This window comes from Cavia porcellus, unplaced genomic scaffold (genome assembly GCF_034190915.1).
Source record: "Cavia porcellus strain 051 isolate PalLab524CR breed Dunkin Hartley unplaced genomic scaffold, mCavPor4.1 scaffold_5, whole genome shotgun sequence".
NCBI lineage: Eukaryota > Metazoa > Chordata > Mammalia > Rodentia > Caviidae > Cavia > Cavia porcellus.
This window is the reverse complement of record NW_026947488.1, coordinates 98,930,511-98,950,398: the sequence shown is the minus strand read 5'-3', so window position 1 is coordinate 98,950,398 and position 19,888 is coordinate 98,930,511. Positions and strand designations below refer to the sequence as shown.

Below are 19,888 nucleotides of genomic sequence, written 5' to 3'. Positions count from 1 at the left end.
AGGGTTTTCATAGTTTCTTTTGTCTTTTTGAGACAAGGTTTTCTATGTAGTTCAGGCTGGCCCTGAACTCACTTTGTAGCCCACGCTGGCCTCAAAAAACTCACAGTGATCTCCGCCTCAGCTCCTGAGGGCTGGGATTACAGGCAAATGCCACTATCTCCAGTAAGTTTCCTTAATTTCTTTCCGGTACCCGGAAGTGAACCCAAGGCCTTGCTCTTGCCAGGCAGGTATTGTGCTACTGAGCTGTAACTTCTGACATACATATTTTTATGTTATATATGTTTAAGAAAATTTTTATTTCCTTAAACATGTATATGTTATATATGCTTAAGAAAATTTTTAAGATTAAAACAAAAGATTAAAATTTTAAAAATTAAAAATTTTTAATTTTTTCCTTTTAAAATTAAGGAAATTTTAAAATAGTACAGGACTACAAAAATATTAGAAATTATTTACAAAATCATTCAAACTGCTATAATCCCTGTTCTCTCAAAAACTGAAGAGAATAAGCAGAATAGTTTATTCTACCACAACAAAATCTATTAGCAATAAAAGGAAAATGCAGGAAATAATTTGTAAAAGTTTCATACTTATAAAAACACTTTTATCTTCAGAGTAACCTCACCTTCATCAAGTTCTGGTTCAGAATCACCAAATACTTCATCTTCATAACGAAACATATCATTATGGACATAAAATTTATTTGGAACAGACCCCTGTAGAAAAGCAACATGGAAGTATTTCATGAATATCCATAAAATCGCTATTACATTGAAATAACAAATTATATGGCATACACAATTTCAATTTTAATGCCAGAGAAATAATCTGGATGAACTCAATTTTCCAAAGCTAAATACATTGCTAGTATACAGTAAATGAAAAAGGATCACCTAAAGAATATTAGAGCCCAAGAAACTTTCCTCAACAGGAAAGAAACCAACTCATAAACACAACTTTTCCTTTTTTCCCAAATACTACTTTTAAATATACCAAAGTAATTTTTGTATTATTTCTATAATCATAATAATTATGACACATTAACTATCATCACCTAACTTTTAATTCCAAATAGAGCACTACACAAAAATTTCAAACAAATTGTACCAATAGGTTGAGCAGAATGTCTGAAGAATAGCAGCATGCCAATCTAAGTCTATCAGAAGACACTCCAACAAATGGACAGCAACCAAACCGAATCAGGTAAGTGAAATGCAAACGTACTTCTGGAGCCAAAACGAAGGTCTGCATGAACTTCCTTTCCGGCTGCCCGCTGTTGGACAGCAAGCCCATGACCTGGACGACGACACCATCGCTCAGGGTGGCATGCGCATCCACGTGACGGATCTTTGTGTGGCACTCACTGAAGTTCAGGGATAACACTTTGTGGTGAATGTCCTGCGCAGGAAAGGGGAGAAGAAACGCACAGCTTTGTGATTCTGCACAGTAGTTACTGTTACCACCTCACCTACAACCTCCCAACCCCAAAACGCTACCTCCCTGGTTCTCCTGCTTTATTCCACCTACCCCACCACACCACACCTCCCTGCACACTGCTGCTCCCACCTCCACACTCAACAAGGGAGAGGACCCCACACGGCGTGCTCACTGGCTTTACCCTCTCTTCTCCCACAGTCCATCATGGTATAGTCACTCTCCCAAACTGTACGCTGACTGCCCCTCCACGCCTGACTCTGTGTCACCATGATGCTTGCTGGCGCCGTTTTTCTACCTCTGACTTCTCTGTTAAGGTCAAAGCCTGAGGTGTAACTGAAGCTTCATATCTTACAAAGTCTTCCTGCCTGTAGGGCGTAGGGAACATGTACTTCTGTGCGTTCCCACAACATAAGGTATGGGCCACACTGGTTGGAAGTTCACATACTGCACTTCAAACCAAGGACAGCTAACGTTCCACTTTCTACTGTGTCACCCTGTCCAACATTACACCACTCTTCACACAAAATCAGTATTAAGAATTCCAAACACTACCGAAGTCATTCCAGGGGGTTTCTAACAATCGTATTGAAGAAATTCATGAGAAAAAGGTTATTTTTTGAAATCTCTATTTCAGTACTATTATCTGTTTCCTTGTAGGAGAATCTTTATATGTTGTACTGAGTACTTTGAAAATAATGATTGTGTACTTCACATTCTCAAGTTTTTTCATAAATAAAAGATTAATTTAAAAAAGTCTCTATCTTAACACCAAAAGACATTTAAAATACATATATGAATGACTTACATTTTGGCCATAAACAGCTTCCTGGGGCTTCCCACTAGCATCCACTCCTCCATGAACGTAGGAAGAATTCCTGCCATAAAACCTACAAAATGATTCATGATTATATATTATCACTCAATTGTCAAGAGAAGTCTAAGAGGCAACAGAGTTCTGGTGTTAAAAAATGAAACAAGGATCCAGCTCTGATACTCATCAGACAGATAATCTTGGGCACGTTACTTAATTTTTTTGTGTGTGCTGGGGATCAAACTCATGATCTTGCGTTTGCCAAGCAGGCGCTTATGCCGTTGAGCTAAACCCCTGGCCCAAGTTATTTAATTTTAATCTGTAATCATACAGGTAGTACAGTAACTGTCTTCCTATAGGTTTCTTAAGGATTGGAAGAGTAACACACAGAAAGCTTAGTCTACGTGGCACAGTAACTCTAGATAGCCATTAGCTACTCTCACCTAATTTGTATCACATCTTTATTCTGTGACACAGAAGAAATAAAAGTATGTTCTAAACACAGATTTTTAAAAAAGATAAAATATAGTTTTTATCTTAGATACAAACACTCCTTGATCTGAATTTGTCTTAGGATCAAAGATCCATTCACTATTTAGGGCTCCAAATTACCTTTTTTTTTTTTTTGAGACAGGGTCTTGCTCTGTAGTTTAGGCTGGTCAGTCTGGTCTCCAACTCAAGTGACCCTTCTGCCTCAGCCTCCAGAGTGCTGAGATCACAGGTTTGTCACTATACCCATTCAAATGACTACTAATTTTAAAGGTTCATATTAAAAGTTTAGATATAAAATAACTGAAATAGTTCAGACAAGGAAAAGTTTTACAACTATTCCAGCATCAAAATTCTCATTAAGCTGAACATTCTCAAACCTCTCAGCAGGTATATGAGTCTGAGGCAGTAAGATCACCCTGAGTTTGAGGTCAGCCTGGGCTACATTGAGTTCAAGGCCAGCATGAACTGCAGAGTGAGACCCTGTCTCACAAAACCAAAACCAAAACCGAAACCAAAACAACAAGAACAACAATGAAAACAAAAACACCAACCCATACCCCAAAATTTATTAATATTTTTATGCTGCTCAAAAGTACATGACAAATTAGACTTTTTCTGCCAGTATGTAAAGTAATAATAGTATCTTTCTAAATTAAGGTTATCAAGTTACAAACTGAACTTTTTCAAACTGTATTTGGTAGTACATGTCTATATCATTCCATACTTGGCAGGCCTGAGGCAGGAATATTACTGCAATTAAGGCTGCTTGGGAAAACCTGTTAAAAAAAGGAGCAAGCTGAGGGCCAGAAGAGGTTGTATCAAGCAGTCAGTTAAGACAAAACCCCATCAGTTTGGCTCCAGAGGCCATGCTTTTAACCACTCCCCTGTATTTTTTTTTTTTTTTTGTCTTTTTCCTTTTTATCGGTACCAGGGATCGAACTCACGACTGCCTGCTTACAAGGCAGGCGCTTATGCCACTGAGCTAAATCCCCAGCCCCTCCCCTGTATTTTTAAATGTACTTTCTCTCATGTGCTACTGGCAGGCTGTAAACTGGCATTAAAACTTTTTCCAAAGTGCATGTGTATGAAAAGCTGCAGAAATGATCCTATCTTTGATACAATTAATTCTCTCAGAAACTTAAAAATATATAATGGATCAATACTAGGTGCACAAAAATGCATGTCTAAGGAAGGTCATTACGGTGTTGTATCTATTACTGAAAAGTTTCTAACAAACTATTTTCACTAAGATGGAAAGTGTTTAAGGAATGTATAAAACAAGTCTATGCTGTTAACTTAACATGACGATGTAGAGACTTTCTAGCACTTTTTGGCCATTACAATATTATTTTTCTTTTTTTCATCATAGTATTTTTATTTTTTTTTTTGTCTTTTTCATTTTTTATCGGTACCGGGGATCATCATAGTATTTTTAAAATGCTAATACTGTGCTCATATCGTGACAAGCCCCAATCTGACATATTGAAAGACCCCAGTAATTCTATCTCCCCACTAACTCTTTCACATATGCTATTAACAAGTACATCTCTATTTCTGTAATTAGAAAAACATAGCTTTTCATTGTGAGATCTGTTTTCGGGGGGGATGTTACTTACACTTTTTAGATACGCAATACTTAAGCACAGTTAGACTCTATACCCAAAATTAGGCCTCACTACTGGCTACAGACAGCTTGTTTATTTACTGAGTGATCTCGCAATCTTCCTGAATTAATTTCTAGCCAAAGCTGTGTAATATGTAAAGTGAGGTAATTATAATATCCGCGCTTTTAAGATTGCCCTCACAATTATGTAGATAATATAGGTATGTATTCATGCACACAGCCAACCAAATAATAAATATAAACAGATGCCTCCCTGGATTAACAGAATATCATACATATATTCAATAGTATATGACAAACTGCAAAACCTCTAGAATGCCTAACTTTTTAAACATTAAGTACATTTATTAGAAAAGAAAGTCATGAAAAAAAAAAACTCATGAAATATCCTCATACCCTTCAGAAATTAAAAATAAACGCAATCCCTTATCAAAATGCCATCAATCTTCATAAGGATTAACATTTTGATTCTTACATTTCTATAAGAATACAAAAGACAAAAAAAAAAAAAAAAAAAAAAGAATACAAAATCTCAGAAAAGTCTGAACAACTTTGATAAAGGAACAAAATTAGAGCTCCAACCCTCCTCAATCCCATGACTATCGCAAAGTTAAACCAATCATGACAAAATGGCAAAATGCCTAGCTTTTAAAAGACCTACATATACAGGAAAGTGAGTCTTTTAAACAGGCTTTGCCAGTGGAAGCTGCAATGATATACAGTATTTATTCTTCACATGGCTAATGCTCTACAACAAAAAAGCAAAGCCTTCTTACAGGACCCAGACTCCTCTTCTACACTTCTTAAGACACATCCAAAAGAACAAAATTTCTAAGAACCACCCACAACATAAACTAATTTCATTTTAATTTCTTTGGGGGGGGGAGCCTTACCAGATTATAATTATATAACTCTTGCCAGAGTAGTGAACAATGCTATTGTCACTATTAGTATTTTGCACATAAGAAGAAAAATTTTCACAAGCATGTGTAACACATTTATTTTTCAATACTGTGAGAACTTAAGATGATTAGAGCCATTAGCTTCCCGGCCCAGGCACTGGGGATTAGGGATTATGCCCAGGGAGCACTGAAGCTGCTTCCTTAGAACTTTATTTATTTATTTATTTAAGCTCCCTGTCGCCAATGGCAAGGACAAGAAGACAAGATGCAGTTGGTGCAGCCACCAGTGTGGAAGGGCGACTACATGCAGACCTCCTGCTCGCTGCGGAGAAAGCATCTGTGGACTGTGAGCACTGGGCACTCCTCCATGTGTCAACTTTTCAGAGGCTCTGGGCTCTAGGTCTTCCCAGCAGCAACTGAGCCCTTTCAAGGGAGGTGGAGGTGGTGGCTGTCTGTGTTCTACCACGACGGACCATGCTGCTTCAGGTCTTTTTGTTTAAGTTTTGAGGCAGGGTCTTACTAACTTGCTCAGGTAGCGCTGTCCTGTGATTCTCCTGGTCTGCATCCCAAGTGGTTAGGACTGACTACAAGTACCTACCACCATTCCTGCTCCTATACCACACATCTCTAACTGCCCACAGGGAGCCTATCACTCGGGTCGGGCCCTACCATTCTTTTGCTGTTTTGGAAACTGAAGCCAGGGCTCCTGCACTCAGCTGCATCCCAAGCACCTGTCCTTTATTTTCAGACCAGGTCTAGACTTCCAGGGTTAGTTTGAATTTGCAATCCTCTGGTCTCAGTATCCCAGAGCGCTGGTATTACATGCACGCACCACTGGGCCCAGCTTTTACAAAATGAAATTAAAATCCTTGTATACTAAAAATGTGTGTATACAGAAATAAATGTGTTATCAACTGGGATATGATGTGTTTTTCTTTCTATACTCAGCTGTCAAAAAATAGAAAAAAGTACTGGGTTAGTCATTATGTGGTTAAAAGTATTGGATATGGTTTAAAGATGTGTACATAAATAATGTCAAGTTACGAGCAGGAAAGGTAAAATATACAGTCACCCCCAGAAAACAAAGCTAAATAACAACAGTGCTGCTCAGGCCCAGCTCACCTGTGTAGGTATTCCGGCGCCTTATTCAGCAAAGTATAATACTGCCTCACGAACTCCCGCCCCACCAGCAGCGGGCTGGGCTTCTCCATAACCATTGCTTTGCTGCACAGGGTCAAATGCTGGGGAAAAGCACAAGAACAACCATTACTAAAAAACCGTCTGTAGAAACCACATGAGATGAATGTTTTACTTTTCCTAAACAAATGGGAATAAAGAGAATTAAAATCATTTATTAAAAAGTAATAACAGCAGGCAGTAAGTTCCTAGCCTATCATGTGTACATTTCCTTTTGTCCCAAGAAAAATTAGCTCAAAATAATCCTTCTCATCCTTTATTTTATGCTTATAGCCCCTAGAACGTTAAAATTAGAATAATATTGGTATTGGGGCAAAGGAAGGAAAAAGTATGAAAAAATTGGGAAAAAACCCAGACAGACACAATTGGATAAAGGCACAATAAAGTAGGAGACTTAGGACCATGCAGGCATGGGTCCTCAGCGACAGGCAGACAGACACGGTATGGGTCCCCTAAAATGAAGCATCCTTTCATACTGCCCTTAGAAGCACTAAAAATTACCATGAATCTGTGCATCTATTGGGCAAATCAGAAAGCAGCTTAAATTCTTATTTAACAAGCTCCAATGTAGGTTCCTTTAAAAAGCCCAAGCAGCCCCCAGTTGTCATTACAGTATGAGATATTTTCCATATACACCAGGCACCAACTGTGGCAGCACAAACCAAGAAGACTGTCCAGCTCCACCGGGTCCCAGTCCCCTCCAGTTCAGCCAGGTATCATGTTCTATAGGTTCTTTGATTCTGTCTTAACCGCCACCCTCCTAAAACTCAAACTCAAGCTACCCGAATCTCCCAATGTGCTTGAGTCTTTATATAAAACCTTACTTGCTTTAAAAAACAGTTAATACATGAAACATGCAGACACTGCCATTTCAAGTGTCCCCTAAAACTCAACAATACAGGTAACAACCCTAACGCACCTGAGGACTCCCAGTGGCTACACTTAAAGTAGCAAAGCTGGGCCTGGGTGTAGCTCAGTGGTAAACACCTGTCTAGTATGTGCAGGTCCTGGGTTTGAGCCTCAGTACCAAAAAAAAAAATAAGACAAAATAAAGTACAGAAGCTAAGCAGTACATTTTCATCTCAGGTGATCAGAGAACGTGAAGAAAGCAGACTTACCTAGTCAATTTTACACACGCCTAGTACTGAAACAAAAAACTGAGAAACGAGATGATATAAAAATTACCCTCTGGATAAAATAATTAACTATGACATAGTTTTTCTCAAGTTGTAATGCTATTACAGATTATTTCTGATTTAAGATTATTGCTTTTTTCTTATTTATTTTCAACTTTTCTGTGGTGACACTATCATAACTTATCCCAAATTTTCCATCACATTCATAAGTCACATTTTTTCACTTTTTAATTGAGGCAGGATCTTGCTCTGTAGCTCAGGCTAGCTTTGCACTCATTATGTAGCACAGGGTGGCCTTGAACTCTTGGTGATCCTCTTCCCTCAGCCTCCTGAACCCCACAGCTCCTGGCTTAGAGTACACTCAGCTACTAGTTCCCGGGACTGAGAACAGTTTCTTTTGTCCCTTACATATTTGGTTCTTTCTCAAAGTAAGAAAAAAGTGGATACAAAAATTGTATCAATCTAAGATTAGAAGTAGTGGATACATTGAAGATCTTTTTATAACAAAATTCAAATCTTCAAAAACTGCTAGCCATACACACACAATCATAAAGCCGCAGAGAAGACAAGAAGGGCACAGGGGTAACTAACACCTGATTTATTCTTACTCTGCAAGTTATTATGTAGCAAACTCCTTCAACAGCAGAACCCTCCTGTGGAGAATGACAGAGTACATAGTATACAGTCTGCTTTTTAGGGCATGGAGAGGTAAATGATGTTATTAAGAAGGTACCTTAGTTATTACACAGTAATTACAGGTCGTTTTACCTTTTACCTTGTCTAAATGACTCAGATTTAGAAAGTCAAAAGCTGACTGAAGGAGACAAAAATACACCCCACTTTCCAAAGCCTACTAAGTATGTGCCAGAAACTCAGAAAAACTATAGTGAACAGTACACGCTCTGCTACCTCACAATTTAAAGCCCTAGACCTTTTACTGGCTGGTGCAACAATTAAAAGCCCACCATGAAAAATGTTATCCAAATCAGAAGACAATAACAATCTGCCACATAGGAAATGAGAACTGAGTCATCTAAACCACATCTAAAGACACTGTGCATTTATTTTTTTTTGGTCGGTACCAGGGATCGAACTCATGATTGCAAGGCAAGCGCTCATGCTGCTGAGCTAAATCCCCAGCCATTAAACCACATCTAAATAAGAAACATAGTTTTCAGAAAATGGCCTTTTCAGAACATTTAAAAAACTACTCAGTATCTGACTTCAGGTCTAGTGGCCGTCCTAGCTGGCTCCCTTCTCCTCTCAGCTGTCATCACAGGTGTTACGCATCCTCTCCAGCACCTTGTAGTGCCCACAAATGCGCTATTACACTCCTAGGAGATTCTCTCTCGCACTTTCTACCACTATTTGTACACAACGGGATTAGACAAAATTGTATGTTACCCATTACCGAAGACATCTTCAGAAGACAGCAACAAGGCTGGGCTCGTAGCTCACTGGTGCAGCATTTTCCTTAGGTGTGAGGGGAACCCTCAGAGTGATCCCCAGCGTCATGAAACAAAATCAACCAATCAACCAACAAAAAACTCCCTCGAACAAAAAAATTTATCTCCCCAAAAAAATTCTGGAGAAAAATAACCTATTAAGATCCAGAATAAATAATAAGGTGGTCACATAGTATGTTGATGACTAAACAATTAAATTACACAATTTCAAACTGCCTTTTTAAAGTCCAGCGTATTTCATGCTCCCATGCTTAGTTGTATGTAAATGTAATGCATGTGCACACATTTACATGAAACTTTATTACTTTAATACTAAGTTAGAATTGAAAGTCGAGATTAATTGCAAGTCCAGACTAAATACAGGTTAGCACAACTAACCGTAAGCACTTTGAGATAACAAATTCTAAGAAATCTGCAATAAAATATGCACACACACATGCAGAGTCAATATGTCCCTAAAGGTATCCAAGTAATTTGTTGTGTTCTGTCAACAAAGGTATTATGAAACACCTGACACTCACATGTTAAAAAGCAGGTAAATGATGCTCCTCTATGTGTGGGGAACCAGAGATGATGCTCCTTGAAAAAGAGGAGCAGCTGTCTCCACTTCGGACAAACTTGGCCCTATCTCCGTATACTGGTACACTGAGCTGGCTGGATTATTTCCTTGTCCCTTCAACTGGCTTTAAGCAATGTAAATGGGGCTGGCTGAGGAGCTGATGTGTCATCTCTGAAGCAAAAGACAGGCCAGTGTCACCCTGCCTACTGACTCCCCAAGTATGTGGCTGAGTGGGGCAAGATGTTGCTCATACTGTGGGCTGCGACTGAGCCTCGAGAAAGAGGCTCTGACTTCCCAGGACAGACAGGACTGTGCCTCAGACCTGAAGCACTGACCCTAACATTATTTGGTACCACCTCAGCTGTGTTTGCAGGTTGTTCTCTCTGTACATAGCAGAGGTGATCTCAGACCTCCTACCTAGCCCAGCTCATGGCAGTCACTTAATTCCCCGCTACTCTCATGTCACTCATCCCCCCCAGCCACTCCCACCCTGGAGAACAATAAAACCCAGGTTGGGCTCTGGGCGTGGCCTTTGTTCCCGTAAGCACCCTCTTGGCTGGACTTGGGACTCCCAAGCTCCCCATAACCGTATGTCCTTCTTCTCGCCATGGGTTGCACTGGAAGTGGTAGATTGGAATTAACTCACTGGAATTCCAGTAACTTCTCGTTGGGATCACAATTATAATTCTTCCTGGACCACACAAAGAGGACATAAAAGGGTTCTCCATACTATGTATAAAAATTAACTGGAAATGAACCACAGACTTCACTGTAAAACCCAAAACTCCACATTTGTGGAGGAAACATGAGAGAAAAATCATTGTGACCATGCGGCAGCATTTCAGGTAAGACACAAAAGCGCACGCACACACACACACAACACACAAAATAAATAAGAAAACTAACATCCTGATGAGTTGGACCTCATCAAAATTTAAGCCTTCTGCTCATTTAAAGGTATTCAGAAAATAAAGATAAACTTGAAATATTTGTGCAATACAGATCTTGTAAAGAACTTGTAATCAGAATATATAAAGGACTCACAACTCACCAAAAAAAAATTAGAATTTATTACAGATACACTTATCCTATCATTCTTGTCACTTTCTGAAGAAGTTCTGAAAGTTCTCCAGTAAGAGGTATGCTCAGACATAAACAGCGCTGCCCAGTGCCATCCAACAGGAAGGCAGACTCACCAAAAAATATGACCATGGGTCCACTGGCTTCATTTACTGATCAGGCTCTGCACCGACGTCAAAAGGACTGTAGAAAGTAAACATCTTGAATCCATTCAGGGTATCAAGTTGGCTATAACAGTTCAACTAAAAGAGATACTTTAGGGAGAAGACCTTCCTGCACTGCTTCAGAAAGCAGCAAAAGTGTGTCCAAAGTATGGAGAAGTCTGAAAATGACTAGTGGCAGTATGTCTTTACTGTAGTGAATTAAAAAGCCTGATAGTCACTGTACTTTCTGATCACAGCTCATACCCTTCCAGATACAACACATGAAAACAGGAACACAGTCTCTAACCATTAACTACAATGACAGACTGCACCTGCATGTAACAATGGCTAACATGACACATCTAACACACTGGTGACTGCCAAGGATGGAAAACTGCTGTTAGAAAAAAAAAATAAAACATACTCTGAGCAACAGTACAGTAGTCTCTTATAAAATTAACCATGATCGACATTACCAGCAATCCCACGCCAACGCACTTACCAGAAGAAATGAAAGCACTGTACACAAAGACCTTCATAGTGCTCATGGTAGCTTATTAATAAACACTCCCAAAGAGAAAATAATCCAACTATGCCCTAATCAGGTGAATAAAGGATTGGTATACAATCAGTAAAGGAGAGCAAAATACCACAATGGAACCACTGATAGCAGTAACAACAAGAACTAACTTCCACAGCATCACTGTAAGCTGAGGAAACCAGACACAGGCTGACCCAGAGCACTGTAAGAGGGGAGTCAGAAGAGGGCTGGAGCTAGGGGAGGGAACTTTGGGGTGATGGCAACCTCTTTAAGCTTGATTTGTGTGGTGTTCATCACTGTGAATGTCTACACAAGGCATACAACCATGCAGGAGAGTGGTTTTCACAATACAATTCACCTCTGTATCTCAAGTCAAAAACATTTAGTAATACTTTTCACTTCATTATGTGAATCGTTCTACATTATGAATATCTACTGCATATCAAGTATTTAAAGAAAAATCCAGTACCCTGTAATCAGTACTCATAGTTCAAAAAAATACTTTATTCAAAGCTATATTCTATTACAGTAAGAAATCACTAGTTTAAAAAAAAAGCTATATTCTACCTATCAGATTAAGAAAAACGAAAATGATACTATCTGGTACTGTTGAGAATGTGTGTGGTACAGCTCTGGTGGAATCTGGAATCTGGGAGGCTTTGTTTTATATTTTTGGGGAAGGGTAGTTTTTTTTTTTTTAGGGATGAGCACAAAGCCCCCCCCCCCCCCCCATTGAGCTCTGTCATAGCCCTTTTTTATTTTGAGGCAAGGCCTCAGTAAGCCAGTAACTGTCCAAGCTGGGCTCAAACTTGACATCCTCCTACTTTAGTCTCCCAGAGTACTGGAAGTACAAGCATCTGCAGTTTCATTTAAATTATATACTAAGTATTCCTTAAAAATATACAAAACAGTTCAGAATTATAAAATGTGGACAAGAATAACCACAAAGTTAAGCAATAACCACAAATTGAAAAATAATCTGGCCTTAGGATGTAGCTCAATAGTAGAGCACATCCTTGAAGCCACCAGTTCCATCTTCACTAGAGGAGAAAATGTGTGAAAATTTACTTAGCACTACTTATGGCTATCACAACTAGTGAATGCCTTCATTTATGACAGTAGCACAGACAAAGCATTACCAATCAAATGAAGATTAAAATCAAGAAAGCTGAAACGAACACCTTGGTTAAAATCATGGCGGATTTGGAAATAGTCGATTATGAGCTTGGCACGGTGGCACATGCCTATAAGCAATCCCAGCACTCGAGAGACTGAGGCAGGATTATAGTGCAAGGCCTGGGCCTTAGGAGTTCAAAACCAGCCTAAGTAACACAGCAAGACCGAAAGTCAGGTATGTAGAAAAGAATAATCGAAGAAAAAAAGCCTAGATGATACACACGTTCCAACTTTAATATTTCCAAACGATAAACTATGAAACATCTTTGATGGTTCATATGCAGACACTGATACATTATCAAAGACTAGAACTATACAAGAAAACACTGAAAAACGGTGTAAAATCTACAGTTAAGATACAATTTCACCAACATAAAGGAATGTAACATTGTAGACAAAAGAATAAAATTAATTTAAACCATCTAAAGACAGGACAATACCTATCAGAACATTTTACAAAGAAAAGACAAATGATCCCAAACAAAGTAATTTTAGAGTTGTCAATTTCTTTATTTTCAGAGAGCTCTAAAATAGTATCATCTCCATGCTCTTCTTAAAGGATTTCTTCATTACCACATAATGATAAAAGCATTAGATGTTCAGAAACTTCAATTTTAACTAGTAACTTCAAAGGCCTGGCCAGAAACACAACCCAAAAGTTTCAGATTTCTGAGCTTTCCTACTCTCAAATTAAAGATTTCAGCGGGTAAAGTCTTTACAAATATGCCAAAATCCAAAAACCCTGAAATTTGAGTCCTAGTCCCAAGCATTTTGGAGAAGGCACATTCAAATTTATGTCATCAAAACAAACAGTAAAAAATTCACTTTTCACATGTCATTCTTTGGTGGCTTTTTTAATGCTTGGAGAAAATGGCTGAAAAGAAGACTGATAAAATTTTTTTTTCTTATTAAAAAGTCAGGCTGTTCTGGTAACACACACCTCTAATTCCAGCTACTATGAAGCTGAAACAAGAGGATCACAAGCTCAACGACCACATCCTGGACAATTTAGTAAGGTCTTCTCTCAAGATTTTAGGGGACGCGTGCAGGCTAGTATGTAGCTGGGTTCAATTTCCAGTTCCACCTTTTCTACCAAAAGGTTAAAAAAAGAAATCAAAACACAGTGACTTCTGGGTCTATCTTCTAATATTTTCAGTAACAAGCTGCAGTTCTCTGTACCAGAAAACGTGGTATCAAAGAACCCGTGGGCTAGGACTCTGCTTCTTCCTGCGCAGGGCTTCACAGCTGGGCTCACATTAACCCCAGGCCATCTCAAGGACCTCGGACCACATTCTTCAACTGTAGGGTCCCATATCCACACTGGAACCTACCCTACCCAAGCTTCTGATGGTGTCTGTCTGAAGTGACTGTAACAATCACAACAATATGTTTATCTTTTTTTGGAGCACTGATCTCGAAAGTGTTGAATGAGCAAGACTGAAGAATAATGGGGTGAAAATAGAGTCAAGCCAGGACTTAAGCCCCCCTCGTTTTCCAGACCACACAGGTAAGAGGGCAAGTTGTGAAGTTCATAAACTACTTAAGTGCACAATCATTAACACATAGAAATGAAATTCTATGGTTTCACAGGACGCTGAATTAGTAAGATTACTTGACCCCAGAGTTGGAAGCCAGCCTGAAAATGGCAAAACCCAGGTCTCTCTTTTGATAGAAACACAAAGGGCAGCTCCAAGAATAAAAGCATGCATTAATACTATGCCCTAAAGTCTAACAAATCCGTGCTTCCTTTATCTCCTTGAGATATTAGCATCATTAAAGAAAATGTGTTCAGAGACTAAAGAAATGGTTATCAAAGGTCCCTTGGTTGCGGTTTTAAGTAGAAATTTGAAACTAAAACTTCCTACCTCTAGTTATGTCTTCATTAGGTGCACCTAGTTAATCTCTGGGGTGAGGGTGGGGATTTAGCTCAGTGGCTCAAGTGATTTCCTGGAAGGCTAGAGGATCCCCATTACCAACACAAACAAACAAACAAAAATCTCTTCGGAAGAAAAGGTCAAAGAATCAAGATTACAAGAAATTAATTTACAAAACTCAACTCTAGCTTTTCTGTAACACTTGGGAGTATCAACTGTTGTCTCCTTTGGAAGTCCTGTAATGTTTACAATGCTTAAGTTTTATTGGTCTTGTTCTCTACTGTTTTGTCCAACTTTATAATATCTAATGAGATAGACTATTCTTTTTAAGGAAACAAGAGACAACTTTGATAACCATTGTTGATAACTTTGTACTCTGTTCTACATCATGTGCTATGTCTATCCTTGGTTTTGAGTGACAGCTTTGTTTTCCATATTTGACTATATTCTCTCCCCCCCCAAAAAAGTAATAAGAACTAGGAGTAATAAAATCCAAAATGTGTAAATTTTGTTGTAAAAAAGAGAAGGAAAAAAAAAAAAAAGAGCTCTATGGATATAACAGCAATTGTGTTTAGGGGTGTTAAATAGCTGACTATATTAATGTTTTTGGATCATTGAACACAGCTGTTTGCAGTCTCTCTGTTTGAATGTTCACTTTGTATTCTGTGATTTGAGCAACTATTTCCAAGATGATAATATGTAATCTATTAGCAGGTGATTTCTTACTATTATGTTTTTTTTTTTGTAGTTCTGTATTACGTGTACCCTTACACCACTTTGTTTTGTTTTGTGTTTTTCTCTTTTTCCTCTTAAATAAAATTAAAAAAAAAAAAGCAAGGAATATAATGGGTAATAACAACAGGATGTCCAAGCATCATTCCCAATACACCTACTGTGCTATCAAAACATGATAAAATACTTTGAAATTAGAGACAAATAAGCTGAAGCACAAAAAATCCTATTGCTAGGAATTCTCAAAGGATCTATTTGTTTTACTAGTATTAAACAAGCGTTATTCCGATAAAGAGTACCAGAATACATTTATCTATTAAATTCTACTTAAACCCAGGAGCAATCTTTAAGCTTGTGCCACTGAAAAGAGGTCACTACTCACTGCCTTCATACCCACTCAATGGAAAAGTTTTTTTGAAGCTACGCGGGACAGAATTCTCCATCCTGATAACGGATAATAAATAGTAAGAATTATGAATGATAAGCTGTTATGATCTAAAAACACTGAGCATGAATTTCCAATCATTGATACTGAAACTTTGTCTTTCATCAACACTTTGTTCAAACCAGGAAGTGCCTACAGACAATTTAACTGCTGAACACTCTGATCACTCAGTCAAACTGTCCACTGAGTTACTAAGGACTTTCCTCTTCAACCGCCACTTCTGATCCCACTGCGGAAGTCTTATGCACGTTCACTCTGTGACCCCTGAATATCCCACAGCCTCAACTTCAGCAGCTCTGAGACAGAAGCATCCCTATGAAGTGCTTATACATTTTCAGAACAAAACCACCTGTAAATATTAAATCATAATGCAAAAACACACAGGACTGATACTAAAAATATGGGAAAAAAGAAAGAAAAGAAACCATACCCAATTCAACCCGAAGATTGAAACAGAATAAACTTTTGTTTTAAAGAACAGAAGTCTTGAATAATAAAAACACTACTGGATTTGTGGGGTCAAGTGTTTAAACTGTTCACATGCCTAAGCCTGCCTTAACTGCCAAATATGGAGTGGATAAGGAATCATCATCTTCCACTCCAGCTGCAGCTAATGGCTCCCAGATCCAGGTACTGCAATGCAAACGTTTGGAAGCTAAAAGTTGGATCATTAGCCTTAAAGACACTTGAGTACCTTGACCCATTAGTAACACAATACCACAGGAGAAAAAGAAGGGGACAACTTTGCTTTTCCAGTTTGGGAGCTTGTGTTTCGTTTTCGTTTCTTAAAAGGGCAAAGGTACCTCTCCGCAAAGTTCACTAAAATGCTGGTTATAGCGGAGTGCAGAGGTGATTCATGGGGAGAAGTAGAGGCGTAATTTGTATTTGCCCCCAGAAGCACAGGGCCACCTTAAACCTGCTTTTAAAAACTCAGGGAAAATCCGATCAGATCCGACCATCCAACTGCTCACAATCCAGGAGAGCTTATGCTCTTCTACGTTCTCCTCAAAGCTCCTAAACCTCGTTCCTGGGTCAACGCGGGACCTGCCACCTTTAGCGGCTAAAGCAGCAGAGGTTTAACAGGAACCGCAGCGCGCCCCGGTTAAGCGGGGGGTAGGGGAGAGGGACGCAAAAGCACCGGGACCCGAGCGCTAGCCGCGGCCTCCGCGCCGATCCGGTTTCCGGTGCAGAAATGGTGCCCGGAGGCCGTGACTTTCGTATTTGCGTCGCTCCTGCCGCGTTCCCCTCCCCCACGGGCGGGGCAGCGATCGCGTCCCCGTGGAAGCCGCGCCGCAAACGCGCCGGACCCGGAAAGCCTGTCCCCCACAGAGCCTCTTCAGCGTGCTACTCGAGCCAGCCGCCCTCTCTAGCCCGGGCCCTTCAGAGCCTTGAGCCCTCCGCCGGCCCGCGCGCACCCGCCGCCGCCCGCCCCTCACCTTGGAGGACAAGCTCGGCTTCTCCACGCACTCGGGCGTACGCAGCCGGCGAGAACAATGTCTCCCGCCGCAGCCTTTCAGTCTCCGCGCTCGCGCGTCGGACGGTTGCCGCGGACGCGCTCGGAATGTCCCCTGCCGGCCACCACACCGGCCTCCCCCTGTACACACCTCCAACCAACAACCGCGGAGAGTGCGTCGTGCGGGGCGCAGCGAAAAGAGTCGCTGAGGACCGGCCGCCGCGGATTCTCCTCGCTTGCCGCCTCGCCCTCAGAGCCAACCTAAAGCCTCGAAAGACTCAGAGCCGTGAGCTCCTTTCACGCACAACCACCCCTCCGCAGGCGCCCGGAGCTGCGACCACCGAACAGGAACACGGACGTCCCGCCCCCTTGGCCGCCGCCCCCTTATTGTTTTACCCCTGCCGAAAGGGCTAGGGAACCCCCAGCACAACGCCAGCCAATCACGCATCTCCTTTAAGCTTCGGCCCCATCATCCTCGTGTCCCTGCGCAGAGCACGCGCAGTGCGCCGCCGCGCTCGCGCCGCAAAGCCAGGCGGCAGAACCGGGCTGCTGCCGGAGAGTGCGCTGATCTGACGTCACAGGGGCGGCCGCTCCCGCCCGCGCTGGGCCGCGCCTCTGCGCAGTGGAGTGTCCGGAGCCTCCGTGAGCGCGCGCGGGGGGTCGCCGATGGCGCGGCGCGGGGTGTTCGCAGGTGCCCTGCCCAGCTCCGGGAGGAGGGCCTTCCACTGCTTTAGTGATCTGTTCTGGGCACAGAGGATCAGGTCACCCAAGTCGTTCACAGCACTGCATCCCAGGCCTGCAGTAGTTAGGCCCCGGGTTGCGAGAAAGCCACAAGGCTTCACCGATAGAGGACTACTGATGCTTCCTGTGGCCCTAGGTACCTCGCCAACATGGCCAGATGCACACAGAGCAGTCTGCACGCCAGGGTTCCAGCCTTGTCCTAGGTCTAAAACTCAACTATGATAACACTGGCTGCTGACCTTGATTTGTGGGAAAAGCCAAAGCTTGGCAAGGTGTCACTTAATGGTTTAGGCCAAGAAATGTTTTCGGAGAATATCAAAATAGCAGAAGAATTTTTGAATGAAAGGTTTAAGAAATAGTAAAATAAATGGAAGGTCATAGAAAATTAGAGGTTTATTAGTTGTATGTACCAATGTGATGTGGGCACGTTTCAGCAGCTTGCTTCAAAGTCCTGTAAGGGCAATTTACTGTGTTCTACAAATGTAAAGTAGGTTTACAAATACAAGGCCAACATTTGAGCTGCCAAAATCTACAGACTAGATTGTTTAATAATTTTGTAAACTATTGCTTTTATTTAAATAAACCAGAGATGGCTTTCCTTAAAAAGCTCTGTCACAGTAGAGTACCTTTTAAATATGACACTTATGTACCAGGCATTCTTAAACATTATGGAATCATTTAAACCGCACAATTACCTGATAAACTGCATTTTTTTAAATGCCTGCATTACACATGAGGAAATAAGCTTAGGTCAAGGCTTACTCAAGGACACACTGGGACGAGGTTTTCAAACATGCCCTTACCTCAAAGTATCTAGAATATCCCACTGTGTTAGTCACAATTTACATAATCTCTGTTGCTAAAATTTCCTTTGTTTCTGGGTTGGGACTCTGTTGTGCAATGCTGTTGTAAACATTGGTCACTTCATACTCTGGTGCACAGGGATGGAAAGTTTGTGGGTCTCACAACTCAGAAGCTTCAGGTCCCTAGAGAGTGTGTTCAACGGAGCATCCCACGGCCAGTGATTCAGCAGCTCTATACTGGGGCCTGAGAACTGACATTCTGCACCACATCTCATTGTTGCCACTGCAGCTTTCTAAAAGTTGGTAAACTTCATTGTGAAGGACTGAGTAGTAAATATTTTAGGTTTTGTGGGGCATGTATGGTTTCTATTTTGTATTCCTGCCTCTGTCTTTATAATCCTTTAAAAAATGTAAGAAACATTCTTAGCTCTAGGAGAAAAATAGTAACAGGCCTTAAGCCAAACACAGTGGCACACAATTGTAATCCCTGCTACTTGGAACAGAGGTGGAAGAACCCTGAGTTCAAGGCCAGCCTAGAAAAGGGTTTGCCTCAAAAATCACATCAAAACAAAACTGAAACATGGCGCAGGCAGTTGCTGTTCTAGGGTGTGTACCAAGTGGAGTTACTGGGGGAAAGATCAAGCTGTCTTCAATCTTAAAAATAACTCACTTGTTCTCTGGCAACTTCTATCTCCTGAATGTCTCTTACCTCTGTGCCCTGGGATGTCACTCCCTGCAGACACCCTCTGCCCAGGTTCAAGTCCCTTTCATCTTTGCACAATGACTGCAGAACCTAAGTAATCTCCCTGCCTCAAAATAACCTCCAGGAAGCAACTCCTGCCTCCGTGGATAAGGGCTAGCAGGCATGGTATGCATTCAGTGGCTGGGGACAAACCACCTTCACGTCACCCTTGATACCTTCTCAGCCACACAGCCAATGCCATGAAGTGCAAGTCTCTCTGCTTTCTTTCATCCTGGATTAAACACTTGAGGCTGCTGCTGCTGCAATACTCCTGGTTACCCTGGTTTTCTATGTGGTCCTGATTCTGCCACTCTTAGGCCATTACAGTCCATCCTCGCAACAACCAACTCCTTTGCAGCAATAAATCAGATGGTGTTTACAAAATCCTTGAGAAACAATACAAATCTCAAGGTCTCACCATGGCCCCCAAGGCCTACCATACCAACCCCTTTCCTGTTATTTCCACCTTCTTCCTATTTCTCTCATATTCCAGCATTCCTCTGACACCTCGAATACATTCCTATCTGAGGCTTT

The 19,888-nt window shown here is 41.0% G+C and overlaps 1 protein-coding gene across 5 annotated transcripts in view; it reads right to left on the bottom strand.

The window, feature by feature from the left end:
• The window catches only part of G3bp2 (G3BP stress granule assembly factor 2), an 82,735-nt gene that overhangs the window by 10,964 nt on the left and 51,883 nt on the right, over window positions 1–19,888 (bottom strand). For 2 of the 5 annotated variants that reach the window (XM_005003443.4, XM_023564931.2), the window contains 4 exons: window positions 6,389–6,507; window positions 2,243–2,324; window positions 1,225–1,398; window positions 626–716 (listed from right to left, as the gene is read on the bottom strand). In XM_005003443.4, coding sequence (XP_005003500.1) covers window positions 626–716; window positions 1,225–1,398; window positions 2,243–2,324; window positions 6,389–6,483 — 442 coding nt within the window. In that variant the 5' untranslated portion in view covers window positions 6,484–6,507. Of the gene's footprint in view, window positions 1–625; window positions 717–1,224; window positions 1,399–2,242; window positions 2,325–6,388; window positions 6,508–17,051; window positions 17,410–17,464; window positions 17,616–19,888 lie in introns of those variants that run through there. The other 3 variants (XM_005003444.4, XM_003469393.5, XM_005003442.4) reach the window with 3 other exon arrangements.